The following is a 27,194-nucleotide window of genomic DNA, read 5'->3' as shown; positions in this document are numbered from 1 at the left end:
ACCTTGTTCAGAGCAGGCAGAAAGGATGACGTGCACAGAGCTAAAGTGTGAAACAAAAGTTAGAGAGGATCCTAGTACTTAGAGTAAGTCTGTGGCATAGTGGGGTACCCTATAAGTAATTGAGCTGCCAAAATAAAGACAGAGGACTTGACTGTGCACATTGGGCTGTTCTCCATCAGCCTTGGCATAAGGCAGAGCACCTGGCTGAGGTTTTTCTAAGCCATGCATAGCACGGTCCGTCGCTGGAGAATTCTAGACTTACTGCATTACAGCTCAATCTGAGTATGCTGATATGTTAAAGACAAAGAAATATCACACATTATACATTTTTATTTAACAAATGAAATCTTTAGCAACAAGATAGAGGTAATGTCATCATTTTCATAAATTCATGTTCAGTTTTTATGTAATTTATTTATGCTTTAAATGCTTTTTATGTCTATGTGTTTGATTGTCAAGTATTCATTTGTGTTTGGTCTTTTGTATTGATTTTTCTTTGACTTTTTTTCTTTTTTTAAGCATGATTTCTCACACTTTATTTTGTTTTTTTTAGGTTTTGTTTTATTTCATAAGATCCCACTGGATGGGTAAATGAAATAAGGAAAAGATGAGAGAGGGGCTGTTGAGCTTGTGGAATCTGTGTGCTGCACTGTAGGGAGTGGACAGTGTTCTTGCCCAATGAAGTGCCACCTCCCTTGGATTTCTCTTTTAAACATTGGTTATGTTTGGAGAACTATACATTCAAATCAGTAGCTGTTTTTCCAAGAGCAGGGAAAGGTGAAGCCCTGAGGCAGCTAAAAAAACTCAAGAAATTCCAGAAATAAGCTACCACACCCTTTCCTATTGCCTTGTGCTCACTGTGTCTTCCAAAATGACATTGAAATGAAATTATATTGTTTTCTCTGTCAATTTTTTTTTCTGTTTGAGCTTAACTGGAAAGATGTTGTTTTTATAAATAATATTTATCAAAGGTGAACTGCAAAGCTGCTTTTATTTTATTGAATTAACACCTCTGCAAAAATTTCTACAATGCTTAGTTTGAGTGTGTGTGCAAGCTCACTGATTTCTGTGGAAATGCTCACATCCTTAAAGTTAAGTTCTTGTATATTTGCAGGATATGGTCTTAACTCCTGAAGCAGTAAATTGCAGAGCTGGCCCTGCAAATCTTATGTATGTAGTTCCACTGACTTTACCAGGAAGATGGGGAGTCTAAGTTATATACAGAAAGGTGGCAGTACTTTTTGGTATTTGGGTATTGAACCGGTGCCATCAGTTAGACATTCAATCAGGTTGTGCTTACTCAAGATAGTCCCTAAGTTTGAATAAGCACACAAATCTATAGTAGGCCAGTGCTGATTCTGAGCCAAGAGCAAGAAGAACAATGTGGCTGGTCCTTCAGATGTAGACTTAGAGGCTTGTTTAACTGTCCATATTTAACTGTGAAGTATGCTTCAGAATGTGCTTCACAATATTGCAGAGAAGATCTACTGTAACAAGTAAAGCCAAATGAAGGCATGAGCATATTTCAAGAGCAGGGCTGAATTTCGATATGGTACTAGAAATTAATTTTCATTAGATTTAAGTATCAAATCCTGAGGATCTACTTTGATCTTTTCCATTTAGGGAATTTTAAGTATGGAGTTTCAGGGGTTTTTTAACTGAGAGTTAGCTACAAAGACTAGTAGTGAAAGACTGAGGTAGATGCTTACATTTCTGTGTATTCTGGTCAATTTTTTGAGCTATGATTTGAATTTAGTTCCTTACAACTATGTTTAATGAAATATATGGTATTATTTTGTCCCTAATGTATTTACTTTTCATTGTTGCCTGTTTTTAATTTCACCCATTTTCACTCTTCCATTGTAACACTATTGCCATTTCTTTACTGCAGTCTTTTAAGGCCATACACCATCCCTCTCTTGCTACAGTACTGTCTTGACACTTTAATTCTGTTTCTGTGTATTTACTTGCTTTTTGTCTTCTAAGACTCTTAATCCTTCAATTTTTTTCTTGTGTTCTCTTGAGTCTCTTGCATTCAAGTTCTTTATTCCTGCTGTGCTCAAGTTTCAGAAATATCCTTATTAGTCAAGACACGTGTCCACATTTGCATACTTCTAGGCCTATATAGGGAGATACTTCCTTTCCCTTTCCACTAGTTAGGGAAGGGGAGATGCAGTCGCTAAAAATCTGTCCCAAAGATGTATTCTACTCCCCACATTAAAGAAGAGGACAGAGCTGGAAGTCTACTGATGACCTAGGAATCGTGTTGTCTTTGTCACCCTGCACATACTGTGGTGATTTGGGGAGGGATGGCAGCAATTAAGGATATCCATCATAGTTCCTGTTTGAAGTTAGATGTCATCAAGTGCTCTGCTGTTCCTGAGAAAGAGTATTAGGAATGTCTGCCTTTTTTCCTCCCTAAGTCTGTGTCTTATAAGACATGGTTTTATTTTCCAGAGATCATAACTTTCTCTTCTGCTTACTGACTCATTTTACCTTCCTTTTAATTATTTTCTTCTTGGATTTCTTACTTATCCATGAAGCTGTCGTCCTGTTGAAATAATATCTGATATCATAGAGGTGATTCTGAATCAGTAGACAATCATCTAGTGGCAATATTAGAACTAAAGTCAGTGGACTTACATCATGCAAATACTGGATCTTGAGCAGAGCTTGACCCGGTAGCCCGAATTCCAGTTTGATGTTTTGCTGGGACAAAGTCAGCATATTTCAGTTATGTGTTCACAATTTATTGCCAAATTAATGAGGTGAGAATCTGAACCCTTTTCTTTTGGCAGGGTAAAAGCAAACTCGCAAAGCTGGAATTTGGCAGTTGACTTTTGAAATATTTAATTTTAAAAAGTAGTTCTTTCTGGTTCATAATATTTATATGCATAAATATGCACAGTTATTGATTGGGGATTTTACATAATTTTTTTGTAATTTATTTTGTAGCACTTTGCAGTTCATCTTTATCGCATAGGGGTAGGTTTGACCTTCAAATGTTTCAGAATGTACTGACACAGTATTTTGGATTTTATGTAATCATGGAGGTAGTTTAATAAACAACAACTGATCTATGCACCACTGAAATATATATATATTTTTTTATATCTGTATTGTAGAATATCCTTCTTACATATTTTGTACTACATTATGTTAGACACTCAGTACATTATTACTTGATGCAGATATTCATGGAACATTATGGATTACAGCACATGATTTGTTACTAATAATGTCTTAGCACAGACGTTTAATGCTTGATGGAAAAAGCCTACATGTTCCTACAATGTTTTTTTCAGTATGTGGACAGAGCCTCTTAAAGCTAAGGGAGCTAAACTCTTAACATGGAAATTATGACACCCACTAGCTTCTGTCTTTCAGCTTGATTGTAAGTGACATTGCTTGTAACTGTAGAGATTCTGATTTGCCCAAATAATATTGATTTACAAAGGGCTCACTTGATTACAAATTCTTGACCTCCTTAAAGTGAGACTGAAACTAAAAAACTTACAGGAACCATTAACATGGTAAAAATTGATGAACATCAAGGATTTGACATTAAAAAGTTTTTATATTGTTTTACTGAGCAATAAAAAAGGCTATGAAATGTCTAAAGGCAGAGTTGCTATTTTTTTTCTCTGTGCCAGACATGAAACTAAAATAAAAGCATATTTTTAAAGTTCTGATAGAAGGGGTTTATTTGTACTAGAATTTATTTTAGATAGACATTTAATATGCTCAGAGACATGTTGAGATAAGCTGTTGAGCAGTTTGATGGGCAGATTAGTTTGGGGCCTGGAGAGGAAGCACTGCTGGGGGTGGTGTGAGGCAAGTCATGTCATCCAGTCTGTTAAATAAACCTGTTTCTGTTGAATGTGATGGAAGTTTGACCAGTGGCCAGGACTACGTTGCAAAGAAGTGCATTGTTCCCAGGCAGAGGTCAGAGCTGCGCTTGCTACAGCTGCCTGTCATGAAAAGTGAGGCAGGAGCAGTTGCAAAATGTCTGTTCCTGAAGAAAGCTGTCTAGGGACCATCTCTTTTTTAGGGGGAAGCTCACAGCCAGGGCAGAGGCTACTATGAAACATTTTCATGGTAATATGTGTCTTGACTATCGTAACCTGTGAAAGGCAGTCTTCACCCTTTCCATTGCCTTTGTCTACCAGCTGGACCTCTCCCAGGCAGCAGTGAAGCAAAACATGCATTTCAGTGAGAGCAAGATCAAGATCCTTGGAAACAGCAGACAGTGCCAAGAAAATCTGTGGACAGCTAGTTGAAAACAATTTTACTGCAAATAGTTCTAATAGGGATTGCTTTTTCTTTTTTGACTGTTGGAAGAAGGACTAAAAATCAATATTTTCCTAAGAAAGCAAATTCCCAAGCCTGGTTTTTCAAAAACTATAAAACATAGGAATTTTGCCATATGAAAATGGCCCATACACTTCCAAGTGGCTCTGTCAACAGAAGCCTTAATACAAAGTTTGTCAATACCTTTACCCAGTTGTCTGTGTTAAGTTGACACCTAATCACCACCATGAAGACCATCACTTTGTTTTCATCTATTTTAATGCTTAAAAACTTGCAAATGGTTTGTAAAGATGAAAGTTATTGTCAACAGAAAATAAAATCACCCTTTCTAAGCTCTTTTTTATTCAGACATTTTTCCAGTTAATAATAATAACTATTGCTAATAATAATATTTTATAATTTGAGATAATTCAAAATTATTATAATATATATAAGATATAAAATAATATAATACATAATATATTATTTATATATAAAAATATTATATTATATTATATTAGTAGAATGAGCAGCTAAGTATTTTGTTCATGTTTTTTTCAAAAGAAAACCCCAAAAGGTTATGTAAAGATTTTTAGTATTTTCTTCTTCTCCATCATTCTCTCTGGCTTCTTCTCTTTCTTACCACTTTTTGGTGGTTCTGTTTTCTGTTCTTCAGAGAGCTCAATGTCCTAGTTTGTGACTTGGGGTAAGGTAAGGTCTCTTCTTAGGGCACAAATGTGTAGTGTCTTGGAATATCCTTTTGAAGGACTCTGTCATTGATATGTGATGGTGTAAAGTACTCTAGATCATAACGTAGGTCCATGTTTTGTGAGATTTTCATCATCTGATCTCCAGAACATGAGTTAGTGGGTGGTTGGAAGCATTCAGCATGAATGCAACATCATAGGGTGCACAGAGAATGCTGGTGCTGTGTATTTCACATGTCACAGCCCATTTCATTGTCCCACTTCCATAGGAATGTGTATGCCCAAACTTTTGAAGCTGACTTCCATTTGCTCTGTTTTACTTTTGTTCATACAAATTAAATCTGCTCTGAAGATAGCAAATGATGCATTTTTTGGAAATAAATATAGCTGTTCACTTCCACAAGCATGTATGTGACTGATCTTTGAGAACATGGTATTGTCTTTTAATCAGCCTTGAGATTAACCGGTTGACTTACTTTCATCCAAAAAAAAGCAATAGATTGGAAGAGCCCACATGAGAGTGTGTATTGTTTTAGTATGGACATGCTATATCCTTTTAATTTTAATAGCAACCTTCCATGACTGGCTATATTTTTGCAGCTGCAAGGAGTGTGTTGGATAAGCACGTGTTCTGGCCTGCAGCAGAGTTGTAGGCAGCATAGAGCCAAACTGCTTTCATTTTAAAGAGAGCCATTCCCCCATGGTCTCTAGAGGCAGCAAGTCACAGCAGGGTTACTGAGCAGATTACCTCTTAATATAGGAGGAAACTTGTCTCCTTTGCATACGTTACTTTGGTCCTCAGCTGGAATGACAAGAACAACAATAAAATTTCAGGGAACTATCTGATATTCAAGGAAGTAAAGGTTAAAGTCATGGCTTTCTTATGATAGCTTTGTTTTTTCTTTGATGTAAGCAGAATAGGGCTTCCTTGTCAGGTGTGTCCACCAAACAGAAAAGAAATCCTGATTTTTTCCTAAGTATTTTAGTGTTTTTAGAGGGTTTGTTTGTTTGGGTTTTTTTAACACAGCTATTTCATAGGTATCACTGATCTTACTAGTGTCTGAGCATAATTGGGCTGCCACACCACTGCACAAACCCAAGACCAGAGTCTTAAACAAATACACTTCAAAGCTTTCACAGCCATTCAGAGCGCTCTGTTCCTGAGTCTTTTTTTTTATATTTCAGGCTCAATTTAAAAACACGAAGAGTCATTAAGTTAATTTAAAAGTACAGGACTTTATGTTTTCCTAAAATATTTTTCCGAAAATATTTTTTTCACACATGGAGAAAGGTAATATTCTAAATTTTAGAGTAAAATTGCCTTCTGCCTTAGCATCACATCATGAAAGCCAAATAGCAGAACAGAGACAGTGGGCAGAAACTGATGCACGGGAAGTTCCACCTGAACATGAGGAAGAACTTCTTTGCTGTGCAGCTGACCAAGCACTAGCACAGATCATCCAGAGAAATTGTGGAGTCTCCCTCAGTAGAGATATTCAAGAACCATCTGTACCCAATCCTGTGCCATGGGCTCTGGGATGACCTGGCTTGAGCAGGGAGGTTGGACCAGAGGACCCATTGTAGTCCCTTTCAACCTGATCCATTCTGTGATTCCATGGTTTTAAAAATTATTTGCTGTTACCCTTCAGCAAGCTGTCTTTTCTCCCACTCTTCCCTCTAATTCTTTGTGTTGAAAATCTTTCATGTTTCTTTTAAGTAACAGACAATCATTGTTTTTATTCCCAGATGCTACCACAACACTTTGCACAATTTATAAAAAATGTATTACATGAAATTACTTTTAACAGGCCAATAAAGTTCTATAATTTCATATCATTGTGGCTTTCACTACCTGTAAATTGATCACATTTTGTATTTCATTAGTAATTGTGCACTGCATTGAAAAATATGTCGATTTTTGAGTTCCTCACCTGTTACCTTATAAGCATTCCCCGCCCCACCCCCCCCACCTGTTTACAGTAGTTTTATTTCTATTTAACATACTTTAATTTAAATGTATGTATCATTAACATGTACATTCAAACAAATGTATGTGCATTCAGGTCAAACAACTACATGTTCAGCTGTTGTCTGTAAGACACGAAGTTTTACGTATCAGGCCATACTTCATCTACTTAACTTTACACAAAAAAAGTTTGGTTAAATACTCAAGTACAATGTGGTGATTTTCCAAATTATTTTGAGGAAACGGTGCTGTGATTTGAAGGCCATGTTTTGCTTTGGAACTTCTGTTTGTTGGCCTGAGCTATCTGGATTTCTTGACAAATTTAATGAAAAACAATACAAAAGAATGTTGAAGTGGTTGTGTCATATGTTGTATCCAGGATTTTTATCTTTTTTGCTTTTCACTTGGGCATTTTATATTTTCCCATTAATGTGATTGCTGTATTTGGATTACAGCAGATTACATGTTCATTTTCTGAAATGTTTTGTCATGTTTTTCTCCTCTGGGTTCTTACCAGATCTCTGAGTATTGTACCAATTCTGCTTTCTGTACCCATAGGCAATTTTGAAATTTTTCACTTATTTGAACAATTATGATGTCATGCATAAGAACAAATTTTACACATAAGCTTTTTTATCATCATCCATGTAAAATATGCTTTTGGAACTAATTTGGTGTATCCTCAGTATCTAGGAGAAACAGCCTCAATATAAAAGTCCGTTCTTTTTCTAGGAAGGGCTTTCAATACGACAACTATTAGAAGGAAATTCTGATGTTGATTAAGCTGGTAGATACAATTATTTTGCAGAAAGTATTCAAATAGTATAAATTGTTAGATTCTTCAAAATGCCAAGTAGAAGAACATGCTGAGATTGTGATGTGTTTGATATTTGTTTGTGTAGTAACAAGCTTGCCATTGAAATACTGTTATAGAAGGTTTTCAGACTCAGCAGACCAAGAAGCTGTTATCTAGGGAGAAGAATCAAAAATGAAGCTGAATAAAGGAAAAAATGAAAAATAGCCATTTACACTGCCTGGGAAATTAGGAAGTCTGTAAAGAAATTAGGAACACTGTAAGAAATAAAAAAGTCTTACTATTCTTGGTAATCCAAATTAGTGTAAAACTGTAAACAAGGGTTTATTTTAAATGAACATGAATTGCAACTTAAAAGTATTGTTGTAGAAGTCTTGATTTTATTATTTTAAATGGGAAAAAGAGATAAAACATGTATTGGATATTTGTATCTTGAGATACTGTAACTTCCATCTACTTTGATCATTAAAGTACTTAAAGAATAAATAGTTAATTTCATAGGTTAGTTTATAATTCTGATACTATTTAAAAACTAACATGAATTCAAAGACCACTTTTGATTAATTGATGTTTCTTCCTTTATTATGTTAGTGACCAGGCTTTAAAGCAAAAATGCAGAGCACATAATAAGCATGTATTGCAGCTTCATGAGAAAGTTGCAAAAAGTCACAAAATAGTGTTTGATGATATATATATTGTCTTTCAATTAGAAACTTTCAGCAATGTGTTTTTACCTATTAAAAGCAAATACACTCTATAGTTTTCTAAAATAACTGTGAGTAAAGAGAATAGAAAGGTGCATTTGAAAGACATGTAAAAAATTATTTTAAGTTCTTTCTTTGGTAATTTAAAAATTTAATTTAAAGACACCTGTTTGTTTTATTTATGCTTTTCTACTGTAGTTTTCAAATTCATATTTTATTCACATTATGCCATTTTTGGATGCCATTATTGTGTCTTCTGCTGTTGTTGCAGCATACTTCAGATCTATTTCCTTAATACACCGTGACTATAATCAGTAAAATCTCAAATAGTGTCTCATGGTAAGTTAGAGTATGGATGTGACAGTGCCTTTTATACCTGCCACTTAAAAGTTCTGTGCTGTTTACATGTTCAGAGGGAGGAAAGTATTTTTACTGGCTATTCTAGCCACAACACCTTCCCAAGACAGCTGATGTGCAGAACAAAAATATGCAAGTGTATGTTGGGAGCCACACATCAATGATAGTGTGGCCGCAGGGAGAGAGGAGTGCACCACCACAACCACTGATTGCAGTTCCTTAATAACTTCTTATAGCTCATGTTGCATGCTAGATGTCAGAGAGCAGAAGGTGATGAAAGTCCAGATGAGCAATTGGCTGTAAAGTTTCATGATGACTATTTTGTTCTATGGAAGAGTCACCATGTTTTCCCCTTGAAGGGTTTAGCAAAATTTCAGTGTCTACAGCACTGAAGTGTATGATGCCTCAGGAATGGATGTGTCATCCCTGCCTCAGGGAACAAGATCCAAAAACACAGTTAGGTTTATATAAACCTTTGTCTGAGGACTGGGTAAGGTTTCTTTCTTTTTTTTTCTCAACCTGAGTATTTATGATGTCTTTACTCCAGGAGACATACCAGCATAGACCCTGCTGGCCAAACCAGAATCTCCCCTTCTTTTTCTAAAGATGCATGCCATCCAATCAATTTTCATGTTTCTTTGTGAGAGTTAGCATGATGCTGAGGTCAGAGCTTATAAATGAGATTGCACTTTTCATCCTTAAATGTCTCAGAGAGAAGGTCAATAGGACTAGCCATATCAGAGATTTCTGGTACACTTTGTTCCATGTAATCATTGCATAGTCATAAAAAGTTGCTTCACTTACATCAGATGTCTTAAAAATCCTAGGAAAAATTAGAGGATTCTAGGTACCTGTAGAGATTAACTATCAGAATTATAACAAAATGTGAAATCTTGATTAAGTCTATGCTTTTAAAATTAAAACATTTATATAATACTCCCATTTTCATTCAGATTCAAAACTCTGTGTGTTGCTGTAAATATGAGACAGAAGTCAAAATTATGAAAGAATATCAGTGTTGGCTTACTCCTGGTATGACCTGCTCATTGACTTTTCCCATTAATGTCAGGGGATTAGAAAATCTAGGAAGTCAATTTCTCTCTTAGTTTTTTTTTTTCCTAGGAGCCAAAAGTAATTTTTTTGTTATCTGAGATACTACCTGTATTCTATAATGTAACTGTCTGCCTGGCTTGGTGAAGTCTGTCTTCTGGGTACTAAGTAGCCCATTGATGGATATCTCAGTCTCTAATAGCATTTGTGGAGGTTTCTGCACAAAACTGTGTTATTAGTAGTTGCTTAGATGTATAATTTTAAAATACATTAAATGTTTTTAAAATACAACCCAAATCATCAATTCTGCGTTTGTTTGCTTATGAGAGTATGAATCAAAATCAGGTAAGTTGACTGTGATTTGCCTGAGCATTTCCTTTCTCCAGGCATTTGAAGTACAATTTTTGAAGCAGAACATGCTAAGACGAGCCTTCTACTTTCTGTGTGGTAAAACAAGTTACCTTTTCCCATATGTCGGCATTGTTTTTCCTTTGGGAGTTGGCATAGTCTGCTTCCAGGTAAAGAAACACACTTTATCAGACTTTATCAATGTCTCAAAAAAACTGTGAAGAGCTGCGTGCCTTTTCAAGAAGAAGGCAAAGATTTATCATCATGCTTTTTCTTTTTAATGAATATGCCAAGTTTCACACTGATGGAATCCAAATGTATATTTATATATATACTGTTGCTGTTGAACTCAACTATCCTGGTACTCAGGTGAAGTTGTTACCTGTCATTAGGAGGTGGTGGTATAGCCTCTGGAATCAGTGGTTCCTAACTACAAGGCTCTAACATTTTTTGCTCCTGGGATCTGGTCTGAATGTGGTGAGAGTAGCTGTAACCACTAGTGATAGGTAGATGATAGCAGTTTGATCAGTGATTGCCAGGCGACTGCTACTCATGCCAAGAAAGGGCAACCTTTGGCAGGGGAAGCAGAGATGGCAGAGAGATTGAGTTATGCTGTGATCAATCAAATCAGAGTTCATTGCCTCTAAGAGTGGAGTGGAAATCTTGAAAACCTTATTTCTCCCTTGTGGAAACATGCAGATTTCGCTTCAGGTGCCATTAATTAGGCTACCATGAAATTTATTTTTTTAATACAGAGCATAAATGTAAGTTTAACTTCGCATTCATGAGGTTTTCCACCTACATGTTACAGGCCATAAAGGGTCTGTGTCAATGCTTTGGTTACACTAGAGTCCTGGTTCTGACCCTAGATAGACCACAACACTGTGTTTCGCTATAAAACAAATCAGGGATGTTTATTAATCTGAGATTTTTGTCATCACTGCAGTTATGGATTATTACTTGTTGTAATCATGCTCTTAAAAATGAGATTTTATTTTAAAAATTAATCTATAATGACATTTTTTTTCTCATAAAAATTGTAATGAGTGAGTAGCTCAGGACTTACTTTTTCCTTCATTTTTGCAGACTGGTTAGATAACAGCTGTTTCAGGTTTTCATACCCTTGTTCCTTGGGCACTGCTGCCACATCATGAATATATGGAGAAATTTGCTGGTAAACAAAGAAAAGTTGTAGCTCTTTTAACATACCAGATCCTAATGCCTCTGGGAACCACTCTCAAACATAACCATCTGAAATGTTCAGTTGACAACTCACGTACTTTTAAAAAAAGAGTTTCTGTATCCATTTAAGTTAATACGACCCAGTGGAGGCCAGTAAAACCTGAGAACCCCAAGAAAGCAGCATCCCCTCCTTGTAGAGCCAGGAACCCACCTAGAGGGCAGCAGGTTCCTCTGGTTGCTGGTGTGGTCCACCTGCCCTGGCAGGAGCTCAATGAGGCTGTTATGTCTTGACTACTTCTTGCCATCTACCTTTAAAATTGTTTTATCTCTGTGGCACAGGGCCAACTTAAAGCCTCCCAAAGGGTCATATGCCCAAGCATGCTTCAGCTGCTGGAATGGCATTTTGTGGATGGCTTCAGTATTTTTTTGTAATGATGAGCTTGCTTCATTCCATCCAGCTAGTGCTGTTTGCTAGGGATCCAGGCTTGCTGCCTTGCTAGTTCCTGCCACTTTTTGGGCCTTGTAGAGGAGAAGGGAAGGGATACACCGCAGGAGGGATTCACTTCTGGCTTCCAGACTGCAATTAAGCACCCTCCAGCAAGATGGCTTGTCTGCCTTGGATTTTTCCCCTTCCCTGCAAGCACACATGACTGCATGACTGAAAAGTGAACGACCAATATCTTCCTAATTTTAGTAGTCCCAGAAACATCATAAAGAAAATCTAGCTCTGTAGCTTTTACATGTCTGGTAGCATGCAGCAAAAGCTCACTGTCTTTAATCCTCTTCTTGGCAATACTCCCACTGGCTTCGGTGGGAGTTTTGTCTGAGCATGACCAGAGTTGGAATTTCAGGTTTTGGTCCTACATTAATTTTTCAGCAAGGAACAGAAATGGATATTATAGATTTTCACTTAAACATTAGAAAGACATAAAACTGACATTCTCTATAATGTAGTAATACAAATATGGGCAATTACCTTTTTGGCATTGTCTTGTGGGAATAACACGAATGAATGACTTTAACCCATTTCTAACATAATTCATGTGCAGCCATATATTATAGATGCTACCTTTCAGTGACATAACTAAGTGTCACAACCAAGTGCCACAGTAGGAGAAGACTGCATTTGCCAAAAAGGTTGTCATCATTCTTAATAAAAAGACAGCAGTCCTAATTTCACTGTCATTCATAGAAATTTTAAACCAATGTCAATATAATAACTTTCTCCTGGTTGATATTAAGAAGAAGGAAATTAGACTCTTGATATTGCTATTCCACTTTATCTGTTCAAAGGATTTCATGCTTAATGTTTGATTCGACTCTTTCACCCTATCTCTGAATTTGCTTTTCTTTACATTTGTGGTGAACTAGCTAGTTGGAGTTTAGCACATTATGTTGGATTTTAAAAAGGAAAAAAAAAAAAGGAAAACCTCATCTGGCAAAGAGAAGGTAGTAAAATCTTTGGGGGAAAATGAATTCTTTCTAAAGACTGAAAACTAAGAACTTAGAGTTTACTGAAATTATGGTATAAATGTGGTGATTAGATAAATAGATAGATATAGTATACATCTCTGGCAACTCTAGGGAATGAAATACCAATTATGCTCCTGCACTGAAGTCCAATTATTGGTTACCTACTACTGCTGTGGTTGAATTGATTGTGGGCATTTTTCACACACATGTCTGCCTTTTGCAGCTTGGTCCTTTGAGACCATTTTGTGTGTGACCATTGCAGACGCCAATTTTTAATCTAGCCCAGTGCAATAGATGATTGTGGCTATGCATGGTTGGTGCTCCTGTTTTTTGTTTTCTTCCTATTGATCTCTGAAGGTGAGAAGATGATTTTTGCAGATCAGCTCAGAGATAAATTAGTAAGGAAAGTTTATAAGGTCATCTACTTCAATTGGTACCAATAATACACATGTTCATTAGATTTTGTGTGGAATTACAAAACCATTTTCTTCTGCTTTATAGTATTTGCTTTTAATGTGGTCAGGAATAAGACTCTTCTTTAGCAGTTTCTTTTTGAGAGTATTTGATTTTTATGCAAATCTGTTCTGATAAATCTGTTGCTAAGAAACAGCCATGACTGAATTTTTGATAAAAGAGGTAACTAGACTGAAAATAAATGAATGTCATTCTAGAATACTTGAATTTCACAAGTACTAATGCTGTTTAATCCTAACATAAAAATGACAACACCACAGGATGCCATGTTGTTGTTGGAAAAAGTGAGGATAGAGGAGACAGGTGGTCAAGAGAGACTCAGTTAAGTGTGATAAATGAAACTCTTTATAAAGGAGGAAGTGAGTAAATAAGCAGAGGAGGCCCATCAGAAAAATGCTAAGGGATATATAAAAAATACTCAGAAGAAGCAGCAGAAGTAATTAAAAAATATTATGTGGAGCATCTTGGATGAAGAGACACTGCATTGTTCAGGGCCTTAAAGAATGAAAGTAGAGAATCTTCCAATATTTTAGCAAAACCTCATTGTTGTGTCCTGACCAATTTCAGAATTAATGCATCCATTTCCAAATCTGCTGTAGCAAAACTGCCAGAATTTGTGGTGTGGCCTCTGTTGTGGTGGCTGATCTAGCTGATCTAGGTTTGAGTATGTGGCACTTTCCTGCTTCCCATAGCAGCAATTTCAAGGAAAGCTGGCAAGAGAGAGGTAACAGGAGGAATCTCCAGCAGATGAGGCATCATGTGGCAGGGAGGAGGAGGAGGTGTCTGTAAATGGCAGTAGAGGTTTATCATGTAGAAGCAAGACAGTGAATTTGTGCAGCTAATCCTATAGCTTGTGAGTGATGCTGCTGGAACAGAAGTTTGACATGTTTCCTTTCTATATATGAGTGTCATTTGCTCCACTGTAGTAATTTTTAGATCTGCATTAGAAAAAGATTTTGAGAATGTAAAGCTTCACTGCCTTAGGAATTATGCTTTGGGAAACTAGGGTGTTTTTGGAAGGCAATTCTGCATCTTTGGTCTGAAGATATTTTGGCTGGGATATTCCTCCAAACATCCTGTTATGTTTCCTACCATCTCCAAAGGTGAACTGTTCTTTAAACAGTGTCCAAAAGAGCTAATCGAGCATAATCTGGAAATCTATAACAATGAAAATGGCTGGTTTTCTTTTCTTTATGGTTTCTTAGAGGTGCACAGAAGAAGTGCTAGAGTGGGCCTGCTGGTAAGACTGGTCCAAATACTTCACCTGGATATGACTAGTATTTTTCATTATACATATCTCTGAGCACCAAAAAACTTCACAGAAGAAGATTCTTGTAGCCATCAAGGTTTTCTGAGCATGGCCTGTGATCAGTTTAAAGGCCTGGGATATGTATGTTTCTGAGTGCTGTGAGACAGGTTCTGGAGAGAAATGGCTGCTGTTGCACAGACACAAAAGGAACCAGTTTCACTGTTGCTAAGTAATCTAATATAAATTGGAATAGAATGTAAGGTGTTAATGCTTAGGAAGGAAAGTTAGCTCTGTCTTCCTTAGCGCTCATGAGGGCTAGTTTGGAACAGCTTGTCTTCCTTGACAAAGTCCTCTGCCCTTCCAGCAGCCCTCTTCCAAAGGCCAGCTATTACCTTTGAAATACATGCAAAAATGGGGCCATCAACACCCAAAGCCTGTTTACCTATGGTGAAAGCATAAAAACCTAAGGTGAAAGTGTTTGGAGATGAAGAGGAGGCAGTCCATGTCAGTGCAAGTTCAAAACATCTTTAGATGGGCTGTAAGGTCATCTCAGTGAGAGATTAGTGAGCAGCAAAACCAGATCTCTGCAGATGTTGTTTACAATTTGAACATGATGTTTGGGTTGATTTAGTTTTGCTTCTTTGTAGCTTGTCAGGTTTAAGGTTAGCTAGTCAGGTTGTAAATCGAAAAATATTTGGAAGCTGTTATTCTGGAATGCTTGTTGGGAACAAATTCAGAGGTATATTTCACTGTAGTGTTGATTTTATAACCCATGCAAATGTTGGGGGCCTGTAATAGTCTTGCACTGACAAAAAGTAAGAAATTATACAAGAATTTGTGTTACTATGTCATGTAATTAAGACTTCCACTGATTAAAGTTTTTCAGAAGAAATAAAGGGACATTTCCCACTGAAATGAATTGTATGTAAAAAATGCTATTAAACAATGTGTGTTCTACAAGATTAACCCACTGTGTAGTAGAGCACAGGGGTTCTTCTCACCCAGCTAAACCTATCTTTATTCTGTGGGCTGGAAAAGTGAACTGCTGATGTATGGAAGTATACATATTTCATTGAGCCGTGATGTGTATTTGTTGAGCTCTTGGCTTCCTTTGGTTCTGAATAGACATAAATCAACATTTGAAGACCTAAGGTGCTTCCTATAAGATCACTCATCACTCGTACTATCTTTTTATCATTATGGAAGGTTAGGGATGAAGGAGCACCTGGGAGATCCCTCCATATCCTAAACCTGTATCTTTCCAACCTGTATCTTTCGCAAGAGACATTTTTCCTCATGTGGCTTTAAGAGCTCCAGAAGTGGAGATTTCTGAGTCTTCTATGAGCAATTGCAGTGCTCATGGAAGCAAGATCTATTTCAAAGTTCCTGAGGATCTGTTCCTGGGGACCTATACTAAAGTTTTTACCACAGTCTTTCTTAATGCACTTTTGTCATGAAACTTTTAGTTCCTGCTTGTCAAAGACATTCAATAAAAATTGTAACCATGCATTGGAAGGCTATCTTTGTGTACCTCCTCTGAGGATAAAAGAAATCCCAATTCTTCAGTTTTTCATCAAGTTTCTGAGTATTTCTAGATTTTTCCAAATTGTATTTTCATTTTATATGCTTGAATGGAAGAAGCCTGTAGATAGTATCTCTCTGCTTCAAGGAAATAATCATTGAGGCTTAAAAAAATTTAGATAATGTCATTAGTAATGCTCCCCCCCCCCCCCCCCCTTTAAAAAACCCTGCATAATCAAATACAATTCAAAGTCAGGGAGCTTTTCTCCTCAATCTAGTGTATCTGCCTTATGATCTAACTATGTTGAACTGAACAGAATTAGGAAAATTATTCAAGTTAACTACTCCAAATAGCTTTGTTCTTCTCTGACAGCCAAAGCAGCATGGGGAAAATTTTATTGCTTCTGTACACTTTGTATTTATCTTCTAAACAACAGAGGACCTCATTCCCAGTCTTAGGAGTGGGAATGCTCACACTTGGATTATTTATGAGAAGTCAGTAAGTAAGCAGTTTTTAATTAAATAGTTCTTTAATGAAATGAAAGGCAACAAGGATTTAATTTCAGGTGAATTATTATTTTTTTGCTTGATGCCAGCAAGTACATTCCAGCTGATCTTTTTTGTTATTGTGGTGATTTTTCACTGTAGCAGTTTTGAAGGATAGTAATTTTACCCAAGTTTCCAAGATATCCAAGCCTGCAGGTGACTATAATGAATAGTGCTGATGATCTATATTAAAAAATGATAAATCATTTTTTCTTAAATTCTTTCACATTTTCTGCCTCGTTTCTTTAATTTTCTGGCTCATGTATTAATATTGATTAATATCCCATATCCCAGCTATTTTTTTTTCTTAGGTGTGTGTTTCATTTGGCTACTAAAAATGAGAGGCCATAAATTCCTCATTCTTCATAACAGGGCACATCAGCTGAGCTGCAGATACTGCAAATGTGTCCACAGAGCAGTGAACAGCTGTACAGCCACCATTCGTCCCATATCTGAGGAGGGCTATGAGTCCCAAAGGGCTCTATGGTTTGACAGCTGGGGCTGCCAGTTCCTCCCAGGTTCTGGTCATGAGTTTGACAGATATCCCACCTTCAGTGCTGGGTAATTCAGTGCTAAAGTGCTCTTCCTGTTGCCTCCAAATAAAAAATAATAGTAGTGCATAACTCATCATGGTTGATCTACGTGGATTTATTGGTTATGGTGCATAAGAATGTGACAATGCATGCCAGATTGCAGGTGTTAGATCTGTTTCACAAATGCCTTCCATTCTGGCTGAAAGGGAAAAAGAAATCAGCAACCTTTGTGATGCAGGTTGAGGTTTTGCTGATAGCACCCCTGGGGAGAGCTGGCCCTGAAGTGAAACCGGGGCAGAGGGGTTAGGAACTTTTCCTCCTGTCCAGACAAAGTATGTATTAGACACTTCATTCTTTTTCCTACAGGGCTTTGCAGTGGTGCAAAGGAGGTTTCTTGAGCGAACTGTTTTGCTAGTCTGGCCCAGACCAAGACACCAGTGTCTTTATCCCTGCCCCCTGTAGCTGCGTGACTTTCAGAAGTCACTTGCATTATGAAGAGGTCCCCTAGGCTATCCTTGGGAGTCATCCCTTGCAGAAACAATTGCTCTACACTTGTGTGTGACAGAATGCAGGAATGCATGGATACAGGGGAGTATTGAGGAGGTTGTGAGGAGAAATGCAGCTGAAAGGAACTGACTGGGATTCTTTCACAGTCACGCACCAGAATAAAACCCAAGCAAACAAATATGCAGCTGTGGCTCTTAGATTCAAAGCCAGAACAAAAAGCCCTGATGAAATATTGAGTGGCTAAAATCTGTGCATAGTCATGTCAATGGAAATTACCCAGATTGTGTGTTTGTTCCTCTGTAGAGGAGCTAGGAATTCGAAATAAATTTTCCTGCAAGATGAACATGTGTTTTAGGGAAAAGACATCTTGACACCTAGCAACACTGGAAATTTGGTACTGTAAAGCTAAATAACATACCTGTTATTTCATTAGATTCAAAGGTATGCATTACTTAAATTATTCCATGTAGAAATTAAGATAATCCAACAATGTAGATCATTTGCTCTGTATGAAAGTGGTACAGTGACAACCAAACAATTAGGCTTCTTCTGAAGCTGCAACAAATGAGAAAAAGTTAAACATTGACTTTTCACATGAAGACAAAGGCAAAATACCTTTTACCCTTCATCACCCAAACAAAACAATTCACCATTGAATTGGTCTAATTTCATCATGATTTTCAAACTGATTTCTCCAGTTTGTTTTGAAATAGTTGTAAGTGAACACTTTCCTAAGGATTGCTTCTGGAGTTTAAACCCTGCTTTTCCACTCTCCTTTGAGAGACCTTCAAGAAGCCTACTTACTTTTTTTATTCAGGAAATGTTAGAAGCACATGCTGGTGGGAACAGAGGTATTTGTCTGCTGGATGTGAGGATGTTCTCCAGCACTCTGTTTGGGTTCTCCTGTCTTCCTCGGAGCATCCTCTTGGATGGGACTGAACTTCTTGGGCAGTGTCAAAAGGTTTTTCTCATCTCATATGTCAAGAAGCAACAGAGTACAAGCTTAAACAAGCACTGGTGGGTGTAAATCAGTTAAACAGATTGATGATACCTGTCAGAAGATGTGAAATTGTTTATCCTTTAAACACTAAACCCTGGCAAGTCTCCGTTTTCTGAGTCACAGCTTAATGTGTAACAGTGTGGGTTTTGGCTCAGTGTACTGTTCCAGGGTAGAAGGACATGCACTCTTTGATCTGTGACGAGCAATATTATTTAGCAGGGTGGACTCAGGTATAATACTTTTTAGGGTGATCTTGTGGGGGGTTTTCACCACAATAAAGGAGGTTTAACCCCCTAATACTCATTTTGCAACTGCATGTGACAGTGTCTGTAGAGATGGCTACACACAGACTAAGACTAATGGCTGCTGTCTGGGAAGCTGGCAGGGATGGGTATATGAGACAGGAAAGGTCAATTAGAAGGTGGGTAGAGGCAAGATGTGCTATTGCTCCACACAGCTGAACTGCTGACAAAACTTGGGAGTGCCTTGCCTTGAGCTTTCCCTCATTACAAGCATTGGCAACTGCAAAGCAAAGACCGTAGTTTTAGTAAGTCCACTTTAGATCTGCAGAACAATCTGACTTCACTTTGAACATCTGCACCAAGAAAAGCAAGACTTAACTTGTTTCTCTGAAGCATATTCAGTCTTCTTTTGGTTGGTTGGTTTGGTTTTGGGTTTTTTTCTTGAGTTCTATTTACATCTTTTAATTCAATTCCCTATATACAACATACTGCGTTTTAAGACACCAATAGCATAAAATATTTTTTTCTATAATTGCATTTCTTTCTATTGTGCTGGCTTTCTTGTTCAGTCTAATAGTAGTGGTACCACATTTGGTACCACCGTTTCTGAACATGGAAATACATTTAAGTAAAACTTAGCACCTTAGCCAGGAAAAAAGTGTGCCAAGCTGTGATTGATTACTTGTCTTCGAGAGGGAGTAAAAGACAAGATCATGGTTTTTAGAGTAAAGCTGAAAAGGTGCCTCTTCTGGTGAGACAGTTGGCTGGTGTTTTGATAAGAGGAAAAATTGAATATCTGCTCTTGCTGAAGCATAAAACTTTCATTTCAATCATGCAGAAAATATAAAAATCTACGGCAAACATGGGAATCTCACAGGACAAGAAATCTTGTGTAATTGCTTTTCAGAACAATGTATTTAACTAGTGAAAAATACATCCCTCCCAAAAGGAAAAAAGGAGAAGATTCTGTATAGCCTTGGAATTTAGTAGAGGTGCTGACTGATGTGACATACATTCGCTGTTGTGCTCTTACCTTTACAGTGTGCTGTTACCAGGTCTTAGCACAGACTGATCCCTGTTCCTAGGGGAGCTAAGAGCCAATGCTAGTGCAAGGTCCATTGAGAAACCATCCTAGGAATCAACATAATTTTTCGTGAAAGGAGCAATATTTATTAAGGCATCACAGCACAAAATTTTCTCTATAAATGCTGGTTTTTACATGACCTGCTTCCTAACAGTTGAGTAAGTAGATGCATCCTTGCAAATGCACAACTCCAACCATAAAGCTAAAATCAAGGTAGGTTTTGTGGTATTTTACTACCCCTATTGTCTTCCAGTGTGTCTGAGTCATTAGTAGGGACTTTGGGACAATTGGAGTGGTGTGTGTTGCACAGAAAAGTGTCCTGCAAAAGTAGCTCCAACAAATAGCAGTGTAGCATGCGTGCTAAAACTGCATTAACTCTGATGGTGATAGGAGGATAATGAACCATTGAAGAGACTCATAGAATATCTTGGGTTGGAAGGGACCTTAAAGGATCACCCAGTTCCTAGCCCACTTACCATGGGCAGAGACACCTTTCAGCTAGACTACCCTGGCCTTGAACAATTCCAGGGATGGGGCATCCACAGCCTCTCTGGGCAACCTTTTCCAGTGCCTCACCCCCCTCACAACAAAGAATTTCTTCCTAATATCTAATTTAATCCTGCTCTCTTTCAGTTTGAAGCCATTGCCCCTTGTCCTGTCACTGCATGCTCTTTTGGTTTTATTATAGCTCATCAGTTTCAAATATAAGTGATTTTTTTTATGTCACAACTTTTTTAGAGAGGGGTTTTTTTGTATACAAAAGGGATTTTTCTTGAGCCTAGGTGATGCAGAATGGATAAGTCTTTAGCTTAATATCAAAAAGAAGAGAAACTCATCTCTGTGGTGGATAGCCCACATCTTCCCCAAAGCAGAATACAGATACTTGTCTGGCTCCAACCTGTCTTCTTAAGAAAAAATGTCTAAAAATGAAATCAAGGGAAGATTCTAGGCAGCAGACTGGTAGAAGGTCTCTGGAGTCTTATTAAAAGTTTAAGCCAGCTGTGAATCAGCTCTTGGCAACAACTATTGACAACTGATAACCCATGACTTTCACTCCAACCTACTACATTTTGTCTAAAATTTTCAGATTTCAGGTGTGAAACAAAGAGCAGAATTTATCAAAACCAGAGGCAGGTGTAGTTGACTGAGTGTAATTACCATACTTGTTCTACCTTTGGCAAGTAATTCTGTGACCACATTTCATGTGGATGAAACCACACTCCAAGGTGGTTCAAGAAATTATTCTTCATTTTGAGCACAGAGCCCATTCAGAAAAGGACAGCTCTCATTTGTTGTTAGCACAGGGGACAGTCTCATCTTGCATCCTAGAAATGCTTTTACATTACTTGAATATCATAGCCAGCTGCAGAGCTGGCTGGTCTATAGCTGTAATGTGGCTTAGTGCACTCAAATAATTAAATGTAACGTTTTGATGAATAGAATGAGTAGATAGTCTAGCAAATACACAAGTGTAGAAATGGTCTATGTAAAAGTTTGCTTACATTGATAAAAAAGGTCAGGAAAAGGGAAGTTTGAAAGGATGTAAACTCTGCCTCTGATACACAAAAAATTTCATCTGAGGGATTCTAATTGTCTTAATTAGAGAAGAACTAGACAGGGAATAAGATTTTCAATTCAAACAACTATTCACAAAAAGCATTGGTGAGATATTGCTAATAACAGGGATCACAGAGTGATATAGCAACAAGGTTCCTAGAATTGAATTTTTGTTAAATGGTTTTGTACTGCCAGGAATTGGAATGAAGTTCACCTTATTTTCCAGATTTCCCTCACCTACATCAGAGAGCTGTATATACTTGAAACCTGCTTCATTACACACAGAAGACTAGCTTTTACCAGCAAACCTAATTGAGTAGATTTACAGAACAGCTGTCTACTTTTCACCTGCAGCACTTTGCAGTTTATACTGGTTGAAAATAGTAGTTCACCCTACAAAATTGGATCTTGAAGTATTGCAGAATTTATTCAATGAATAGACTGAGTTCCTTAGTCATTATCCCACTTTAACATCTAGAAATGTGTAATGGTCACTTTTCCTTGCCATCACTGCATGTATGTTGGAAGCAAACAATGACAAAAGAGCCTCCTCCTGTGCAGCAGAGAACAGCATGATTGAAAAGGACTGAAAGACATGCACCTATTACGTTTCAGAGTGGAGAGAATTTCCCTGTTTGCTGTGAGTTAAAGGATTTCATCCTCATACAAAAATATGTTAGTGTAAAAGTATTTTTTTCCCAATAAAGTATTAAACAGCCTGCTTTTTTTAAGTGACAAGTAGAAATTCAAAGTTTATAGATGTAAGGATGGTGTCAACCAAAAACTGAATGCAGTTTTAAATGGGTTGCACTCCAGATGTTTGTGCAAACAACCCTTATGCATCTGAAAAATGTGTTGTGACTTAGCATAAGTATTGGCTGGGCCCTCTGAGTGGCCCATTCCCACAATTTGCCCTTCATTACGGAAATTTTTACCAAAAATTCTTTATCCGGGCATCTTTCCCAGTAGAGTCAATCATGTGAGGATCTGAGTGATCAGTAATGACAAAGCCTTGGTATGAGTATTTCACTTGATAAATTGCAAAGATCTAGGCTTTACTTACATTTGTCAACAGCAACTTTCCCATGAAGTGCCAGGTATTTGAAAAATTACTTCTAGTGTTTCAGGCTGGGGGGGAAGTACTTTTTCAAACTATGAGAACGTTTCCCTCATGCGCCATTAAACCAGCTGGGGAGAAAGAAAAGCTAGACAGGGGTGTGAATATCCTTGTGTCTCAAAATGTAGGGTTGAATAGCCGCATGCAGGGATATTTAAGTTTTATGGCTGTGAGCCGGATGCATAAAGATGAAGTAGTTTTGTTAATGATACAGTGAGCCACAGAAGAGCAGGAGTTTCTTTAAAGCTGCCTTTTCTTTGCTGTGCTTGGGACTGTCCTTTTTCTCATCTGGTTCTTCAGCTGTATGTCTGCTACGGTGGATCCCACTTTCTTCTCTCATGTCCTCAGTAATGTGCATACAGAACCTGCTGGTCTCTCCTCTGCATTTCCTATCTCTCCTGCAGACACAGCTGCCATCTATGTGGCTGTTTACTCAGCTCTGTCTTGCCTCTACAGTGTGCCTTCTGTCCCATCTAAAACTCAGTCTGGGAGTCCAGCATGTTGCATTTGGGTGACTTGGACTAAACACAGCTTTTTATTGTCCTCAAGATCTTCTCTTCTGCCCCCTTCTTCACGGGAACATTTGCTCAAGCTGTTGCTGCTGCCCAAAAGCTAAATGCAGTTGGCTAAAGATGCTATTTTAGGATAGGCACTTACAGAGGGTGATTTTTTCCATCTCTTTCTAGCATTGTCTTGTGATTGTTACAATTAAAATATGTGAATGTCATCCCATTAACATTAGTTAATGTGGATGGAGAATGAACTGAAATGTGTGTGGTCTCTTCAGTCCTTCAGTCAGGACATTATGCAAAATATCTTTGCTGCTTAATGGTGCTTCTGGTTTTCTAAAAGTGGAAGAAGTAATGTGTAATTTAAGTGACAGGGTTAGATGTCAAGAGTTGGAATGTCATCTGTGCTGATTTGCTGCTAGTTCAAAGGCTCCTGCAGTTCACAGAAATGGGACACTGTGCTAAGCAGAATATTTTTTTTTAAATCCATTTACAAGGTTTTATCTGTGTGGCACTTTCATTAAAAATACAAAGCATGGAGTGAAAACAAAACAAAAACTATCACTGGATTACCGTTCACAATAGACTTTTTTCTGGAAAGTGACTAGATTCATATATGGACTGGGGAGCCAGTAGGATGTGCCCCTGGACAGGATGAGCCTCTCTGCAGTAACTGCAGGTTTTACTCCTCTAGTCTTCTCAGCATCTTCTCTGTACCTCTGGAACTATGCAAATTGTTCCCTGGATTTTTGCCCTGAACCATGTTTCTTTCAGAAATTAGCAGCTTCCCACATCAGGATGAGCCCATTTGCTCAGTGTCTTTTTTCTTGTTGTAATGCCAGGTAGGGCAGGCATTCCCTGGATTTGTGATGTTACTGCTGTGTGCTTCAAGTAGGGCATAAGGTAAAAAAGTTAATGTGCATATTCCATAGCTTATTTCTGAGAATGACAAAATTATTTCAACAAGTTTTGAGATGTTGCACAGTGACAGACTGTGCTGAACACCAACATTTACTCCAGGTGATGTACCAGTACAAAAACTTGTTTTGATTCCAGTTCCTAATGGACAAAAAACCACTGTTCTCCATCTGCACCCAGAGATACAAAATTTTTGAAGTAAGGTCAACAAGGCACACAAAGAGAGCTGTTGACTGTAGGAATGGAGGACAACTGGCCAACACTAAAAAAAAAAAGAAAAGATAAATTACTCATGTGAGGGAAGAGAACCATACACTGGGTTACAAGAAAATCTTTGTTTCTAACTCTAGGTCCTTCTTCAGTCATCAGCAATGACGATGATTCAGCCAGTCCTCTCCACCACATCTCAAATGGCAGTAACACTCCATCTTCTTCTGAGGGGGGTCCTGATGCAGTCATCATTGGGATGACAAAGATTCCTGTAATTGAAAACCCGCAGTATTTTGGAATTACCAACAGTCAGCTCAAGCCAGATACCTGTAAGTACAAACAACTCTCTGTGTTTCAATCATTCATTTTACCTGTGCAAGTGTTGTGGCTCCTTAACAGAACCAGCAAAACAAAATACTCTAAATTCCTGGGAGTGGAATGGTGGGGTTAAAATGTGTGCTATTTACTAAAGGTACATGGGATGAACTGCTTTACCTCTGTCTAAGCCAAATTCAGCCCTTGTGACAACGCAATGAAGTGAGCAGTGTTGTGCTCATACCTTGACCCATACTTTCATCAAAGTTACTGGTAGTCTTTCCATTGATTTCAGTGGTCTTTGGCCAGTCCTGTGCACTGAATGTATTCTTGGGAGAAAATAGATCTTGGATCAGAAGCAAAAGTCAGTGTTGTTACATATGCACTGATCATATCAACATCACCAGATCATATCATGATATCATATTAATATAACTTAACTTTCAAATCTGAGTATTTGTAAAGTTGTAAAAATTGTAAGGGTTAAGTCTTCAGTTCTTGTAATTTCTTTGTACAAATCAACCCCCACAGACAGAAATTGTTTTAAATGTTTAAAAGCAGAGCAGAAGAGAAGAAGGTTGCATGATGGACAATATGTATCTCCTACAAATTCTTTCATATTCAGTTAGTAGGAAGTGAAATGTGAAAAAATATGAAGAGCTAAACATATTGAACTATGAAGAGTTAAAAAAAAAATCACTTACTTCAGATGCTACTTTTCAAACATAGTAATAGTTTCAGAGTTAAACATGTGACAAGCTGGGGTTTGAACCAGTAGCATTAATGTACATAGCTGAAAAAATACATAAAGGATATTGTGATAAATAATAACTTCACAGCTTCTCATCAGGACACTAAATTCTCTAAGTGTTTCAGAGAAGGTTGTTCTGAAGTGTCACTGGAAATCTCAGTTTTTTCTCTAGAAGTCAGTCTAGAGTTTCCAGTATAATTAGTGACACTGGGCTTGCAACTAAGGGACACTACATCCTGTCTGTATCCTACCCTGAAAGATATCACTTTCTAGCACAAACTGTAGCATAGGAGCTTACTGTCAAGGTTGGAAGCCTTTGCCTCCAACTTTACGAAACTTAAATGCTGTAACAAAAATAATTTTTGACCTGTGCATGTCAGCATGCATGCATGACATGAATGCATAACTTCTAACACTGTAAAAAAAGACTGATGCTGAACTACCCACTTACTTTGTGAATATTAATGCTTATTTAGATCCAGATTGTTACATTAAGCACAGTCCCGAAGGATGGTCCTGCAACAAGAGGTCTTTTTCTGCCTTTTTATTGTACATCCTGATGTTCACTATTACTACAGTTTTTTTGTGTGGGGCTATTTTGTGGCTAGAAATGCTATATTACCTCTTATACCAGTGGACAACAGTCTGAATATGCAGTGAGATCACAAGGAAATCACTGAACTGGCGACACATGAGAAAAATGTTATACGATGCATTCTGATTAGAACACTAATTTTTCTTGTGAAAAATAGAAGCTGCTAAAGAATCATAAATGGGCAGCATCCCTAGTAGCGCTCTCGATGCTTTTACACATGAGGTTACTGTATCTCTGTTTCCAGCTGCACTAGACAATTTTAATTCTTTAAATAAACACCAGTAACTGCAGAATTTTTAACATCAGCATTAATGTTGAAGCAACATACCTGCTCTTCGGGAAAAACACAAACTGAACTAAAATACAGAATTCTCTCACATTTAGTAAACTGCACATTAAGTACAGACGTATTAAATCATGGCTGAGTTGTGTTAAGTAGATCCTGATCCTAAAAATACATAAGTCTGTATTTGGTTTTCTGTGCTGCAATGAAACCCACATGGTGTCAGGGAAATTAATCACAGTACATGAAGTTCAGTTGGTGTATAAATGCTTGCAGGATATGCTTCAGGACTTTGCTGTGGTGCTCTGGGGAGGTCTGAGGGGTTCATTCTCTGCATTCTGCCACATTGCCACTGTGGTCCCATTCTTTGTGTTTTGGTGGTGGGGTGGTTGTGGTGATTTTGCTTTAGCAGAGAGAATCAGGTAAATTATGGTAGTGTATAAACCAAGGCAAATTTGTTCTAGCACACTGAGCATCTATCCAATAACAAAGTGTAATTAAATTGTCTTGGGCAAAAATGGGCTTCCCAGATATAATGTCACATATGCTCTTTCCTTCTTTCTCAGCTGTTTATTATTACAGAGCTGTGCTTGTCCTTTCTTAACCTGCCAACTTCTTCCTGACTGTGTTTATCTGGTATTTATAAAACTCTATCCTAAGTACTTTTGCACCTTATTCCTGTATAAAATAATGCCAGCTTCAAATGTCATATGGTCTCTCATCTCCAGCGAGATAGTTAACAATTTTGTTTATTTCCTATCTGATCTGTGTTCCATTGTTCACCAGCATTAAATCCAACAATCACTGACAGTCATGCTGGAAAAGGTACTTCTGTATTTAGTGTATGTTGGTCTGTGCATGGAGGTGAGACATCAAGCTAGGTGAAACTGTA

At 37.6% G+C, this 27,194-nt stretch overlaps 1 protein-coding gene across 6 annotated transcripts in view; it reads left to right on the top strand.

Moving 5' to 3' along the window:
* NTRK2 (neurotrophic receptor tyrosine kinase 2) overlaps positions 1-27,194 on the top strand; it is a 196,596-nt gene that overhangs the window by 87,245 nt on the left and 82,157 nt on the right. For 3 of the 6 annotated variants that reach the window (XM_039729678.1, XM_039729683.1, XM_039729679.1), the window contains one exon: positions 24,499-24,687. In XM_039729678.1, coding sequence (XP_039585612.1) covers positions 24,499-24,687 — 189 coding nt within the window. Of the gene's footprint in view, positions 1-553; positions 3,622-24,498; positions 24,688-27,194 lie in introns of those variants that run through there. The other 3 variants (XM_039729682.1, XM_039729681.1, XM_039729680.1) reach the window with 1 other exon arrangement.

This window comes from Passer montanus, unplaced genomic scaffold (genome assembly GCF_014805655.1).
Source record: "Passer montanus isolate IOZ18808 unplaced genomic scaffold, ASM1480565v1 scaffold7, whole genome shotgun sequence".
NCBI classification, from domain to species: Eukaryota; Metazoa; Chordata; class Aves; order Passeriformes; family Passeridae; genus Passer; species Passer montanus.
This window is presented reverse-complemented; position numbering and strand designations above follow the sequence as displayed.